Source organism: Puma concolor, chromosome F2 (assembly GCF_028749965.1).
Source record: "Puma concolor isolate L17-30 chromosome F2, mPumCon1.1.hap2, whole genome shotgun sequence".
NCBI classification, from domain to species: Eukaryota; Metazoa; Chordata; class Mammalia; order Carnivora; family Felidae; genus Puma; species Puma concolor.
The window spans coordinates 5,120,739-5,134,985 of NC_141684.1; the positions used below are offsets into that span (position 1 = coordinate 5,120,739).

The 14,247-nt window shown below is 52.4% G+C and overlaps 1 protein-coding gene across 5 annotated transcripts in view; it reads left to right on the plus strand.

The window, feature by feature from the left end:
- The window catches only part of FAM135B (family with sequence similarity 135 member B), a 282,778-nt gene that overhangs the window by 202,304 nt on the left and 66,227 nt on the right, over positions 1-14,247 (plus strand). For all 5 annotated transcript variants that reach the window (XM_086695631.1, XM_086695629.1, XM_086695627.1 and 2 more), the window contains exon 7: positions 841-967. In XM_086695631.1, coding sequence (XP_086551757.1) covers positions 841-967 — 127 coding nt within the window. The remainder of the gene's footprint in view (positions 1-840; positions 968-14,247) is intronic.

Consider the following 14,247-nt stretch of genomic DNA (forward strand, 5'->3'; position numbering starts at 1 on the left):
TGTCCCCTCCCCATGTCATGGAGCTTATGGGCACTGTCACCAGGCTCCCAGTCTGGACAGACCAGCCTGGATGGCGGCCCCTGACCCCTGGGCCGTGCTCTATCGGTGACCCCTCGACTATCCCTCCTACCCCCTGGTTTGCTTTATAAACTGCTCTCCAGTGCGCCCTGTTCTGAGTTCACCTTCGTGGTATCCCCTCTACCTCCCTCTCTATGCAAAATGTCTTCACAGAGAGGGGGCTGGGCCTCCATCGTCTTGCCACCTGCCACCTGACTCACTGCCAGGCCTGTGGCGCTCACCGGATACATGTTTGAATACATGAATTAAACGTATCATATTAACTTTATTTCCCGTCAGGGCGTTAAGCAGGGATGTGGGTCGCTTGGACTGGATCCTTCCAGGGAGATTCCTTGAGCACCTGTGATGCTCTCGCTCTTCTACAGGACAAATGGAGGCTCAGGGAGGGGAAGGGTTGAAGGAGCTCACCCCAGACTGTGCCCCGAAGGGAGCAGACACAGGACTCAGACAGTAGCGGGTGGAGCCCCCGTCCTTCTGTCCCTCTGGTCCTGGGGCCTTGGAGCTGTGCCTCGGTGTCTTTCGGCAGGTGCACGGTTGGCCTTTCCGGGCATGTTCGTGTTCACAGAGCAGGTTGTGTGCTGTCTTCGCTTCCCAGGATCGCGTGCCGGGTGCACCCCTTGTCAGGCCGGCATCCTGAGGGGCAAACTGCTCCTTCTAAGTGGCTTATCTCGCCATGTCCCACTGACAGCCCGGAGGGGCAGAGCCAACAGCACCATCGCTTTCTTCACACTGTTTCTCCCTCTTCAATCCCCCGCCTTTCAGTTTTACCCGTCCGGGAAGAGGGTCCTGGCTTGGTAAAGGCGGCCCAGACGCGGGACCGGAGCAGTCCAGCCTCTCTCTGGAGAACCTGGTCTTCGGAGCTGGGTACTGCAAGCCGACTTCCTCGGAGGTAAGGTCCACACGGGACGTGGCCCCGGGGCCAGATGCAGCTTCGCAGGGGTGCGTGTGGGCCCCTTCCTCTCACCCGTCCGTCCGTTCCTTCCTTTCTGTGAAACATATTCCTCATGCCGGACCCTGGGGTGGACACTGTAGGGTCCTCTTCTGGGCGGTCCCTTGCGAGGGCACGCGGTGAGCGGCTTCCCCCGGACGACATGGTAACCTGGACAGCCCGTCGGCCGTGAGCCCCTGTCAACGCCACCTCCGTCTCCCACTTGCTCACTTCTCTGAGCCTCAGTTTCCCCCCTTGAAGAGTGGACTCACAAAGATTCAGTAATCTTCTGGGGTTGTGTGTGGAGCCATCGGTGCGATGAGTGTGAAGGTCCTAGTCCAGTGCTGGTATTCAGTAGGCGCTCAATAAATATGCACATCCTGACCGTTCCCTTCTTCCTTCTTCCCAGTCAACTCCCGTCATTACCTCTCTGTGAGGCGCAGGGCTTTGGCCACACTCAGGGTCGCTGTGCCCGGACTTCTCCTGAGCCAACACGTCATTATGTTTGTGAGGGACTTGCTCAGAAATAACCAGCCTGCATTCGAGACGGATAGAGGGAGGGGCAGATGATAGTATTTCCAACTAGCAGTGACATATTTATGTAGACACAATATATATAAAGAGATCTGTTGAAAAGAATTGGCTCACGTGATGATGGAGGCTGAGGCATCCCCATGACCCATCCCTGCAAGCCGAGGACCCGGGAGAGAGCCAGTGGGGGGCTCCGGTCTGAGCTCAAGTGGGCAGGCAGGAGAACGCGGGTGTCCCAGTTGGAAGGCAGGCAGGGAAAGGACATTCTCTCACTGTCCCCTTTTGTTCTGCATTTTCTTAGCCGGTCAGCTGATGCCGCCCACCTCGGGAGGGCGATCGGCATGAACTCGGTCCGCTGACTCAAGTCAGTCTCCTCCAGAAACCCTCACGGAGACAGCCGGGATAAAGTTTTACATGGTGTCTGGGCACCTGGTAGCCCGTCAGGTTGCCCCAGTGAGCTGTCACACAGTCCACAGTAGAAGCGTGGAAGTCTGCCTACCCAGACACGAAAGAGGCACCCCCTTGTCCCGTGCAGCCCTGCCCCCTCCTCACATATCCGGCTCTGCTGGCTCTCCTGTGACATCACGTCTCCCTGCCTGTGGCCCAGCCAGGAGGCTTAGCCGCAAAGGTGGCTGAGCCATGCGTTTCTCCATCTGGTCCCAGCCGCGGTGTCTCGTGTTCTCACGATGCAAGGAGCTGAGGAGAGAGCTCCTGAGACCCTCCTGAGGTGCAGGGGACCCGGACCCGGGGCAGGGTTCTGTGCCCAGGAACGAGCAGCCTTTAAAGCCAGATAGAACTTCCTCGGAGGTGGGCTCCAAACACTTGTAGATGCCACCGAGCCTCGAGGCACCGGTGTCCTCAGTGTTGACACTGGACCCAGCAGATAGTAGCAAGGGGGGTGGGAGTTCGGGACTTCCTGCTCCCGCTGCGTATCCCCAAGGCCAGGCACTGACCCTCCGTCGTTAGTGGGTGCTGGGTGCGTCCCGTGGATCAGCCCCAGCCCCCTGCTGTAGGCCCAGCCCCTCTCCAGACTCCTGAGGGGTAGACCGAGGCCTTCGTTGTGACCACGTCACAGGGCCAGTGCCGCTTCCCCCTCAGCCAACTTCTCACTCGCCCGCATGTGCCTCCCCAGAGGATCTACCTGAAAATCTCCAGCTCAGACCATTTCCCAGGTAATGTGGCGTAGGACGTTAGGGAATGTCAGAGATCGGTTCAAAACATTTTTGACACATGTTCCAAGACAAGGGCCTTTTCTAGGTCCACGGGAACACGTGGGGATGATTATGCTACAGCATCTCCCAGAGGGAACTCTTATGCACATCCTCTGATGCCTTGTTCAGATGCCACCACCTCTGAGAAGCACTCTCTGATTTCCTAGGAGGAAGTTCCCTCTCCCAAATGTTCCCTCCGTGGTTGGCTCTAGGCATCTCTGTCTCTCCTCCGCCTGATTCCGAGCGGCTGCGGATAGAGGCCAACTCACTCAGCAGCACATCCCTGGGCCCAGCACCGTGTGGGGCTGCCCCTGGAGACTGTTCAGAACCCTGGACCTGGGACGGGCTGGGGCGGGGGACACGGACTCTGCCGCATCCGAGAAGCCGAGCATGACCCAGCCAGATCTCTGCCTTTGACACGGTGTGACATGGGGGAGAGAAGATTATGGTGTCAGGCACCTGCCACGCTCCCCAATGCCATGTGACTTGAGGGCGTTCATTCACCCTTGCAAACTCAGGTTCTCAACTTGAGAAAGGGATAATACCTGCTTTTAGAGAGGATTTCAGGAGTTAATATGTATAAAGACTACAAAAATAGACTCATAGCAGGAACATGATACAGTATAGTTTTTTCTTCCCCTTTCCGTTTCTTTTCTTGGCTATTTTTGGGGATGTGTGTCAAAGAAGACATCCCTGTCTTGTACAAGAGTCAGATAAAATAGCTTATTTGTGGGTACTCAGCAGTGAACTTGCTCATGGAGCTTAGCTCAATGGGTTATTTTCGGGACCTGATTCTTTCCCTGTGTATTTTCCATTTGGGTCCCATCCAATTATGCGGGCTCAGTGCTGCGCACCCACCCTGTGCCTTCCCACCAGGCAAGGGCTGCTGAGCAGAGAACAAAATCCACTCCCCCTGCCTCCCCTAGGAACGGTGCATCCAAATCCCCAGGAAGCCCAGTGCATTAGCAAATAACATGGGGATCCACGCAGATTGCAGCATCAGCTGAAAGGATTAGAGACCAGGTGTTGCCTTCAAAATAAGCCTTTCTGTGCAGAGACGTTTGCAGAAGCTAGAGCGTCATAGCAGAATGAGTTGACCGCATGAAACATCATGGGTCCCTTTCCCAACAGCCGGGCCCCTCCCTCCCTCCCTCCCAGTGTGCATCCCGGCTCTTTCCTCTTTCCCAGCTCCAGGCGGCTGGGGCTTCAGATTAGAGTTGGAGCTCCCATCCCCTCCCCATCGAGAGCCGGCAAGCTCTGCCCGAGGGGAATTATTTTGCCTCTCTGATTTGCGGCTTATCTGTCAAAAAGGGACACTAATGCCTGCCTTGCAGGGTTGCTGAGAAGATTAAATGAAATAAGCATGTAAGAGCCTGGAGCGTAAAGCCCAGCACAAAATGCTCAGTAAAACCCTCTGTTGGATTATTTTGCTTTTAGTTTATCCACATAATTAAATCGAACGTTCCTCCAAGAGCCCCAGTGTGGTCTTGTGGGTAGGACATTGAACGAAGGGTCTTAGGTGTGGTTTTGTTCTTGGCTTTGGCACTAACCTGCTGTGTGACCTTGAGTCAGATCATTGCCCTCTCTGGGTCTCAGTTTCCTCATGTGTAAAAGAGGATTGGACAAGATGATGCTGGAGGCCCCCTTTAGTCCTTTCTCTGCTATCTTCCCTGTGATATCCCTGTCACTGCCTGGTGCAGTTGGGGACGTTTGACACATACTTGACTTATTAGTCCAGATTCTCCAGAGAAACGGAACCAGTAGGATGTGTGTATGTGTACACACACGCACACACACACACACACACACACACACGCATGCACAGATCGATGCTAAGGGAGTGTTTCATGCTTTTCTGGAGGCTGTCAAATCTGAAATCTGCAGGTTAGTTCAGCAGTCTGGAGACACGATAGGAGTTGCAGTTTGAGCCCAAAGGCAGTCTGCTGACCAAATGACCAAATCCTTTCTTCTTGGTGGCAGGGGGTGGTCAGTCTTTCTTTTAAGACCGTCAACTGATGAGGTGAGGCCCACCCACGCCATGGAGGAAAATCTGCTTTGCTCGGAGTCTAATGACTTAAATGCTCACCTCATCTAAAACATACCTTCACAGAAACACCTAGGATAATGCTTGGCTGAGGAGCTGGGTACTGTGGCCTGGCAAGATTGGCACGTAAGATCTGCGGTCACACTTAATAAAGTGCTCAGGATCAGGAATCCAATTCTCGAAACCAGAATAATCCCTTTCTCCCGCCAGGGATGCCGCGCACTCCCAGCGTCGCTGAGATCAGTGGTGGTGTTCCACTGCCTGGGGAGAGGATGGCAGCCTGGTGGATGAGCACAGGCCGTAGGGTGTCCTGGTCCTCAGAGCTCAGCCTCCGTGGGCAGGAGCATCGGTACATCATGTGCTCATCCATCAGTCACATGCTTAGTCCCGACTAGGTGTCAGCCTCCCCATGTGCCGCAGGGGCCCAAATGGATGCACCTTGGCCTCTCCCTCGGTGGGTCGTGGGATCTAGTGCATGAGGCAAAGCAGTAATCGAAGCTTTAAAAATTCCGCAATAGCGTGTAAAGTATGATGCCGATCATTTCCCATTGAGTTTTTGAACACCTGTTCCGTGAAGCCGTGGACGCCCAAGGGCTCCGTCAGTTTCACCAGCCACCGTGTGGGATTTCCTTTTGCAGGTGAAGAGGTCGGGACACAGGTTTAGTTCTGTGTCTACAGTCATAGGACTGGGCAGCCTCTTGCCACGGCCCTGCCCGGTCAGTCTGCTGCTTCTTAGGGCTGGGTGTGGTCTTTCTGTGTCCACGGCGTGTGCCTGATACAGCGCGTGTGCTCAGGAGACCTTTGTTGAACGAGCACCTGTCGGAAACCGTGGAATCCGAGAACATCTGAATGCGAGAGGACAAAAGCCCTTGTGAGTAGACGTTAGGCATTTAACTTTCCAACAGATGCGTTCCACCCGATGCTTTGAGCCTCCCTGGCCCCTGGGTCACCTGTGGAAATCACCGAAGCCGTGCTGGGGAGGGGGGGAGCTCGTGCTGTGCCGGAGCAGATGAACACATCTGAGACGAATGTGTTGGCCACCAAAGTGAAATCCCTCCATGCTCATGTGACGTAGAACATACTTTCCAGACCCAGGAGTGTGTCATTGAGAGAATATTCCAGACTGTGGCTCTGGGGCCACTTTCCTACTAAGTCAGGTGGCAGAGGGTTGTAAACCAGCATCTTCCTGGAAAGGAGTGATGCTCCCAAAGCACACGTATACAAAGTGCTGAGCTTTACAAAGCCTTACACGCCGAGCCTTGTGGCATGACAGCCCCTCGCTGGAGGCAGGCATATATCTGCAAGGGCTGGGTGGGGTGGAAACCGAGGCACAGGGCTGATCTCCAGGCAAAAGTCTCCCACCTCCTATATATGCCCTTCTTCCTACTCTTCTGCTTCCACTTTTATTGGGCGCTTTGTACTTCACCCTTGCTTTAAATTCACCCTTGTTACTGTAAACATCCTCGTATCCCTTTCGCGAGCATCCGGAGTCCCACGGCTAAGGCACGGACGTTCATTATTGCTGTTAATGCACCATCATATTGCCTCTCGACTGCGATGCGTCTCCATGAGCAGAGATGCTGCCGTCAGTCTATTCACTCATCAGATATTTATCAAGCACCTACCATGTCTCAGAGACCGGGCAAGGGGTTGGGGACACCACGCTAATGGGAATGTCAGCCTCAGCCCCCACCTGGTGGGGCATCTTCCTTTCTGTAGCCCCCGGCACCCATTCGAGGTGCTGGTCACTGCAGGTGCTCAGTTAGTGTTGGATGTAGGTGAGGTAAGCTGGTGCTCAGTTAGTGTTGGATGTAGGTGAGGTAAGCTGGTGCACCATGAGGTTCTTGGTTACATATGAGGGGTGACCACAGCCGACGTAGCCCTCAGACACAGTAGGTCCAGTACCCAGGACCCAGGGCCCACAATACTTTGGGGGCCAATGGAATGTTTTAATGTCTTGTAAAATCAAAACATATATATGCATACACACACATATGCATCTACCTGTATCTACATATGTGCATGTATATATGTAATTATGTCATTCCAATCCTGAAAATAAAATTTTAAATATATTTTCTATTTTCTAACAGATGAAAAGTCCCAGTCCCCAGCAAAGGCATAATCTGGCTCTGGGGACAATTACTATTAGCTTAGCTTTCATTTTTACTTCCTGATTACAGACACAAGAAAGCACAGCCCGGTAAACCCAGATGTTCTCCCCGAGGTGGACAGGTGCACACTTAGCACTGAGCTTTCTGTTTAGCCCCGTGCTTTGTCAAAGCTCATCACACCAGTGTGATGCCCGCCTGGGGAGTGGGCTGTACAAGCATTTGTGTGGGGATGAGCACAGACGACTTTGCAGTCCGTGGACGCCATGTTCTAAGGTTAACTACCTGGGGACGAATCCGACGTCATCAGGAAAACACAATCGTTATCGAAAGAAAAACATGTTTCACAGTTTTAAAAATTGTGTTGAATGATGTCTGCTATTTCAGGAATTAAGATGCCAAGCACTGTTGTACTCGCCCTCTGTGCTAAAATTAAATAGTTTATAACGTTGCAAAACAAATAGTAAATTGCTATCTGGTGCACAGCCGTGATGGGCTTTGACTCTCTGGTGGGTTGCATTCATCTGTGTATGAATCCAGCGAAAATTCCATGGGTCATTTCCACAAAAGAATATAAATCCGTGAAAGTGGACTTTTCGTGCAAAAGTCTACAGTATTGATTATTTATGCACAACGCTTTTCATTGGCGAAAACCACCGTTTTTCCTCGTCTCCTGCCTTCGGAGGCCTTCCTCCTCTCCCGAGTTTCTAGGCACGGTGGGAGGTCACGTGGCAAGGACGAGGCAGAACAGTGTTCTCAGCATCCAGCGTGACAGACACCCAGTCAGCACATACTGACTGATTACAAGGCCAGGGGGCAGCACGGTGCACAGGCGAGAACACTGGATTTGAGACAGACCCCTGGCAGGGCTAAGGTCAGGTTCATCCGTGGATTACCTGTGAGAGCTTGGCAGGTCATTTGACCACTCTGAGCCTCTGTTTCTTCTTCTTTTCTTAAGGGGAGAGTGATATGTGTTCACCCTGTAAGATTTGCCTGGGACTCAGGAGGGGAAAGATATTTCCCCCTTTGAGCATCCCTGTCTCCCCTCCTGTTCTTCCTCCTACCCAGGGACGGTGTCATGGTGTCACCAAACGTCACATTTACCTTTTAATGTAATTATGTCTGTGAGATGTGCTGAGCACTTACTCATGTTAGGCTCTGTGCTGAGCATTTTTACTGTGCTTCCTCGTGGCTCCTGGAATAGATTCATATTATAGAGGTAAGAAAACTAAAGGTCTAGTAACTTCATAGTTGCCCAACACTGGGCAGCTGGTCCCCGGCGGGGCCAGGATACATGCCCAGGTCCCACTGCATCCAGCCAAATTACTTCCACTTGCCGTCTCCTAGAACCCTCCCAGTAGGTGGACAGCCGTGTCCCCCACCTTCACCACCTAGTGCCGGGCAGGTGGCAACAGCTGTCTCTGTAACCAGTGCCTCTATGATGTTTCCTCCTTTTCGTGGTTGAGGATCCTGAGTCTAAGCCATGCCTTGTCTTCTCATTAAGGCAGCGGTCATGTTGGAGCACCCGGTTGGCTCAGTCGGTTAAGTGTCTGACTCTTGATCTCAGCTCAGGGCTTGATCTCAGGGTTGTGAGTTCAAGCCCTGCATTGGGCTCCATGGTGGATGTGAAGCCTACTTAGGAAAAAAAAAAAGCGGTTATATTTAACATTGAGGTGGGCAGAGTGGAGCGATGGTCAACAAATCAGCCCCAATTCTATCCTCGTGGAATTTGCAATTTAGGCAGAAAAAGGAAGGAGATTGAAAAACTAATCTCATAGGACATAGACGCTAACAAAGAATTCATCTGCAGTGCTCTAGCTGGCTGGAGCACACAAGAGAGGGGCCCACCCCCCAGGGTGATTGACAGAGCGCTTCCCAGAGAGAGGGACTTTAAGCAGGGAACAGGACGCAGGACTCTGAATCTAGATCCGTCTCTTGCCATGGACTAGTAGTTTCCTAAATCCTCTGTCTTCCGAAAGCAGACATTAGTAAGGGCCTTCCAAATCATTTGGCCCATCATTTTTTAGAGAGAGTCGTTTCCTTGCAACTTCATTTATTGCTTCATTTACCATGTGTTCGCAGGGTACTTATTTTGGTTGTGCTCATGTTGGAGTGGACGGACACGGCCCAGAGAGACATGTGGACTCTAGACAGGAGCTCCCGGTGCAGGGAATCAGGCCTCATGCTGGTCTGCTAGTGAAGCACAAAACAGGGCCGGGTGCTCGAGACTGGGACACAGTCCGGAAGCACTTCCCAGACCGAAGGAGCTCTCGTCTGAATCAAAATGAGTGATTGTCAGCTGTGGAATGTCAAGGGGAGGGGAAAGGTGAGGAAAAGAAGCATCGAGGCCCAGGGCAGTGAGGGAAAGGGTGTGGCACATCTGGGGACTCCAGGGAGGCAGGGTGGCCAGACCTGGGGCTGGGAAGGTCACCAGTGGCCCGATCACTGGGGACTCTGTAAACCTGGTTAGTCATGACAGTACCACATGCGGGAGATCGGCATGATGGGATGAGTTGTCATTCTCGCCGCTCTGGACGGGATTGATGGGAGGAGGTAGGGCTGGGGCAGAATCTGCAAGAGCCTGGAGTGGAGGCCTGGACCATGTAGAGGTGAGGTGAGCAGAGTAGAGAGATGGATGGATGTCATAGCTGCAACTGAGGTAGAATGGAAAGAACTTGAAGAATCGACCTATTTGGTAGCTGTGTGTCATGGGTCATAAAGGGCTCTGCTGTGAGCTAGCTTCCTAGTAAGGAGATTTGGCACACTTGATTCACGCTAAAGTGTCAGTGGCTGAAATCATCCATTGTGGGTGACCTTGATTTAGGCATTTGCATTTTTAAATTTATTTTTGAGAGACGAGAGAGAGAGAGAGAGAGAGAGCATGAGCACAGGTGAGGGAGGGGCAGAGAGAGAGAGAGAGAGAGAGAGGGAGACATAGAATCCAAAGTAGGCTCCAGGCTCCGAGCTGGCATTGCAGAGTCGACTCAGGGCTCGAACCCATGAACTATGAGATGATGTTGAGGCCGGATGTGTGTTCTGTATTTGAGCCTTCATTTGATAAACATCTTATTGCGTATCTAACCTGCACTTCATGCAAGACTCTGGGAGTTTAGCTAGGAGCAAGGTATACGTGCAAGAAAACGCACCAATCTCTACTTAATCATAGTGTCTTGGATGCAAAGGAGCTGCTCTTATGGGGCCCCTGACCTGGTCTGTGATATGGGGGAGCTTCCTTGAGCAAGGGGAATTCAGGCTGTGACGTGAAGGATGAGACATAGCCGGAAGTGAGGGGGGCGGGGGGACATAGGGCTGCCATGTACAGTTGTGTAAGTTGTATGCTCTACAAAGGCCCCTGGTGGAGGAGGTGGGTTGGGACTTAAATCCCGCCCACTTTCCACTTGCCAAGCCAAGCATCAGTAGGGCAAGGGAGCTTCCCTCTCTCCCATTGATCCACCAGCAGGGAAACTCATTCTGGTTAGCACAGAGGCAACCCATGGACAAAGAGTGGCGAGAAAGAGGAAGAACATTTGAGCTGCGTGTACTGTGGCAAAGACCCTGGGCTGGGAAAAGGTGTGGTGATGCTGTTGCAGTCCCTGGGCTGGCACCCAGTGACTGAGAGGGGGAGGGATATGAGTGAGGCTCTGGGGGTGGGGAGGGAGCCGTCACCTGCAGGAACCTGCAGCCTGTGTGCTGAGGGTAGCAGGGCTGACGTCCCAGCACGACTGTGATGAGCGAGTATGGCACGGATGTGAGGCACCCAGACGGTGTTCTGCGGCCCCCCCAGCAGCCTCACCTGCAGCACCCGCTCTCTGCGCAGGGTCGCTGGGCTCCAGCCACCACCATACCATGAACGCAGCTTTCCTAGGACGGGATTGCTCAGGGAGGGAACAGAAGGAGAATCGCAAAGGCCTTGGCAGGTGTTTGATCTGACTCTTGTCCAGTGTTGTGTGTGAATTTGAAAACCAGGTCCGAACATAAAACACTGCCCTCTGAATGTGTGTCCAGAATCTCTGAACCGGTTCCTGCTGAATGGCAAGAGCCCATAACTGACTGTAACTAGAATATCGGTAATTCATTTGGTTCTTTCTTGCCGTCTAGCTGGGTGGGTATCTACCAGTGGATGTCTTGATGTCGTGGAGAATGCCTTTCCTAGTTAATGGAGTCTTGATGGAAGGGATGCTGACGTGGGAGCCAGGATTTCGAGACTCTAGGACCATTTCCCCCCAGAGTGTGCACTGTGATCCCGGCAGACACACCCCGAGCATTTGGCTTGACTCAGGAGATGCAGAGCACTGGCGTGTGGGTGGAGAGAGTGTGAAGTCATTGAGGAACCGTCCCCATGTGCCCTGAACACCTACAGTTAATTAAACTGTCAGGCTAGGCTTTGGGGCACCTGAGTGGCTCAGTCAGTTAAGCGTCCCGCTCTTGATTGCAGCTCAGGTCATGATCTCACGGTTCATGGGATTGAACCTCACATCGGGCTCTGCACTGACAGAGCACAACCTGCTTGGGATTCTCTCCTCTCTCTCCACCCCTCTCCCACTCATGCTTTTTCAAAAATAAGTGAACTTTAAGAAGGAAACCACGAGGCTCTAGTCAATGATGTAGGGATGTAGGTGATATAAGCCTCTTCTCCTTACTCTCCAAGCATCTTGAGCTTGGAGCCAGAGCTTGAGCTCTGGGCTTCCTTTCTTCTGTGGTGACCTGGGGAGTCATGTGTTTGGGACGGCAGTGGCACAGAACAAAAGAACCAGAATAGGGAGACATCGTTTGGAGGAGAGCCACACAGGAGATCCGCTGACCTGTATCAGACTTTAGAAAGACAAACAAACAAACTTAAAAATGTTAAGTAACTGAGATTTATGGATTGCTTGTCGCAGCAGTTAGTGTTACTTAAGAAAAAATGTTTCTTTCGATGGTCTAGCCTTATCAGAAAGCTAAAAGCATGGCCTCGACCTTAGCAATCAGGGATCTGGAAATGGAGACTCAGCTATCAGAGGATGGGCACACGAGGACCTGTGTTACTCAGAGGCAGGACATTTGGTAAACTGTCACCTCTGAGGACTTGGAAGGGAGACTGAAGGCCGTCTGAGCTGTGTGTCGGGCAGGTCCTCAGCCTCGGCACTGTTGACATTTTGGGACATTTAGGGAAAGTCCATGCAGAAATTTGGGGCCTGGCAGAGTTGGAAAAGCCTATTTATTTTGGAACAAAAACACTGAAGTTATTTTAAAACTAAAAAAACAAACACAAGAAAACTTTGACAGAGCCCAAGAAAACTTCTCTGTTGAATAAAGTGGCTTGAGGCAAACAGCAGATTAATGCATCAATTCTCCTACATATCGACCCAGAAAACTTCAAGGCAGCTTCTATTTACTTTCTATAGAGACCTGGCGGGGAAAAAATAAAGAAATGCAGCAGACTTAAGGGCACGGGGAAGAGACTGGAAACAAATAAATAGATTGACAGCCTACTAAATTTTGAAGAAAATGGTGTTGTAGAAGAAACCACAGACTTAGACTGGAAGACTGATTGGCTATTTGGGGCTAATGTCAACCCGTGGGCCTCCTTCCCAGGGTGCTGGAGAGCAAGAGGTAGGCTTTGAATGCTGTCTGTCCCCCAGGGACCGTGTTCCCCTCCACCCAGCCTCCCGGGAGGCGGACCCAGGGACCGCGAGCTGCATGGACCCAGGGAGATGGACCAAGGAGTTCTACCAGTAGTGAAATTTGTGCCTCATCACGAAACCTACAGACCTATGTCTGCGGTGGGTTCCCCACTCTCCTCCATCCCTAATGGGAATGTCCATGTCAGTTTCTCCTTCCCACTCCTACCGTTGCCCGTTGTGAAGGGCAGTTCATTTATATTCTTAGGTCTTTGGTTGTTGGACCAGTAAGAACCATATCAGACCCAGTGTCCACACTGCCTCCCCCCCCAAAATCCGACAGCTGGAAGGCGAGGCAGTGAACACCTGTGACCAGGGCTGCCCCCCTTGCACGAGGGTGTGGCAGGTGTAGGAAGAAGAGGGGAGCAGGGTTGGTGATCAGAATGACAGTGGTGGCCGACTGGCTGTACCTCCCCGGTCCCATTTCATTTAATATGCACGTGTGAAGATGTTTTGCCAGGCCTCCCTTGCGGTTAGTTGAGGGCCGTATGCCTGGGTTAGAGCCAGTGGAATCCCTGAGTATTTTCCCTTAAAAATATTGTGTGATGCTTGAGGTTATCTGTTCATTCTGTGGTGCCTCTGAAGAGTGTATGTCAAAGTTGGGAGTGGCACAAGATGGGAGGACCCTGGATCCCTGAGTCTCTGCTTCTAGGAACACTGCCCACAGCACTGCTAACCCACAGTGGCCTTTGTGTGAGTGATAACTCACTGAGAGCTCAGGGTTATTTGTTATTGCAGCACTATACCAAAGACGAGAAGTCTGATGCACACCTGTTTAGAGACTGTAGTGTGGTCTTGAGATCCAGGATGCTTGGTGGGGTTTAGTGGAAGATGGGCCTGATCACGGGAGGTCTCCAACGTCTGGTTCAGACGTCCTCAGTGATTCCTTTAGACCCAGTTTCTAGCAGGCCCGGTGCCTAGGCTACCAAAGGAGAGACACACAGCAGGTGTAATGCAGGAAGAGAGCACACAGGATGTGAACTCAGTGACCCTCTTAAGTGATTTCCCCCAGTGATGAGAACACCCAGCAACGGACCGACTGGCTATTCGGCAACAGCGTTGCCAAGGTCTGGGCGAGTGTGCTGTGCATGTGGATACACATGGGAGCACTTACACGGGCACAGGCAGGTATGTTTGCAGGAGAAATGAAGCAGTTTCCACAAAAGTAGCTGTGTTCTGTCTTGAATGTGGTGAGCAGAGGACCAGGATAGTGCACACCTGTTTCTCCCTCCTCGGTCTAAGCCGCTAGCTGGCCCAGGCAGGGCAGATGGGCCGCCCGATGGCCGAATGGAGTCCTGGGGACTGGGGGGTCATCAGGGCCCCTCCGTACAATGCAGGAAGCACCCACAGGTCTAGCTACTCTCTCCCCTCCTTCCTCCTTTTCCCAGTCTCTCCCTGGACTGAAGATGAGCTTGCAGTTTTAAGAGGAGGAGAGAGAAATGGAGAGAGGCAGCCTCAAGGCTGACATGTATGTCACTCCCCTCTCCCCAGGAAGCTGGCTCAGGGGGGCGTGTTGTCCAACTCAGCCTGTCAAACCTACCTTGTCGAACCCCGGCCTGTCCACCACCAACATGTGTCTTCAAGCTTCCCAGCTTCGCTGCTCTCAGAGTACATGTTAACACAGGCATAGACTCAGAAGTCCAACACATGGACTCTTGGTAGCTCACAGGTGGTAAACAGCCTT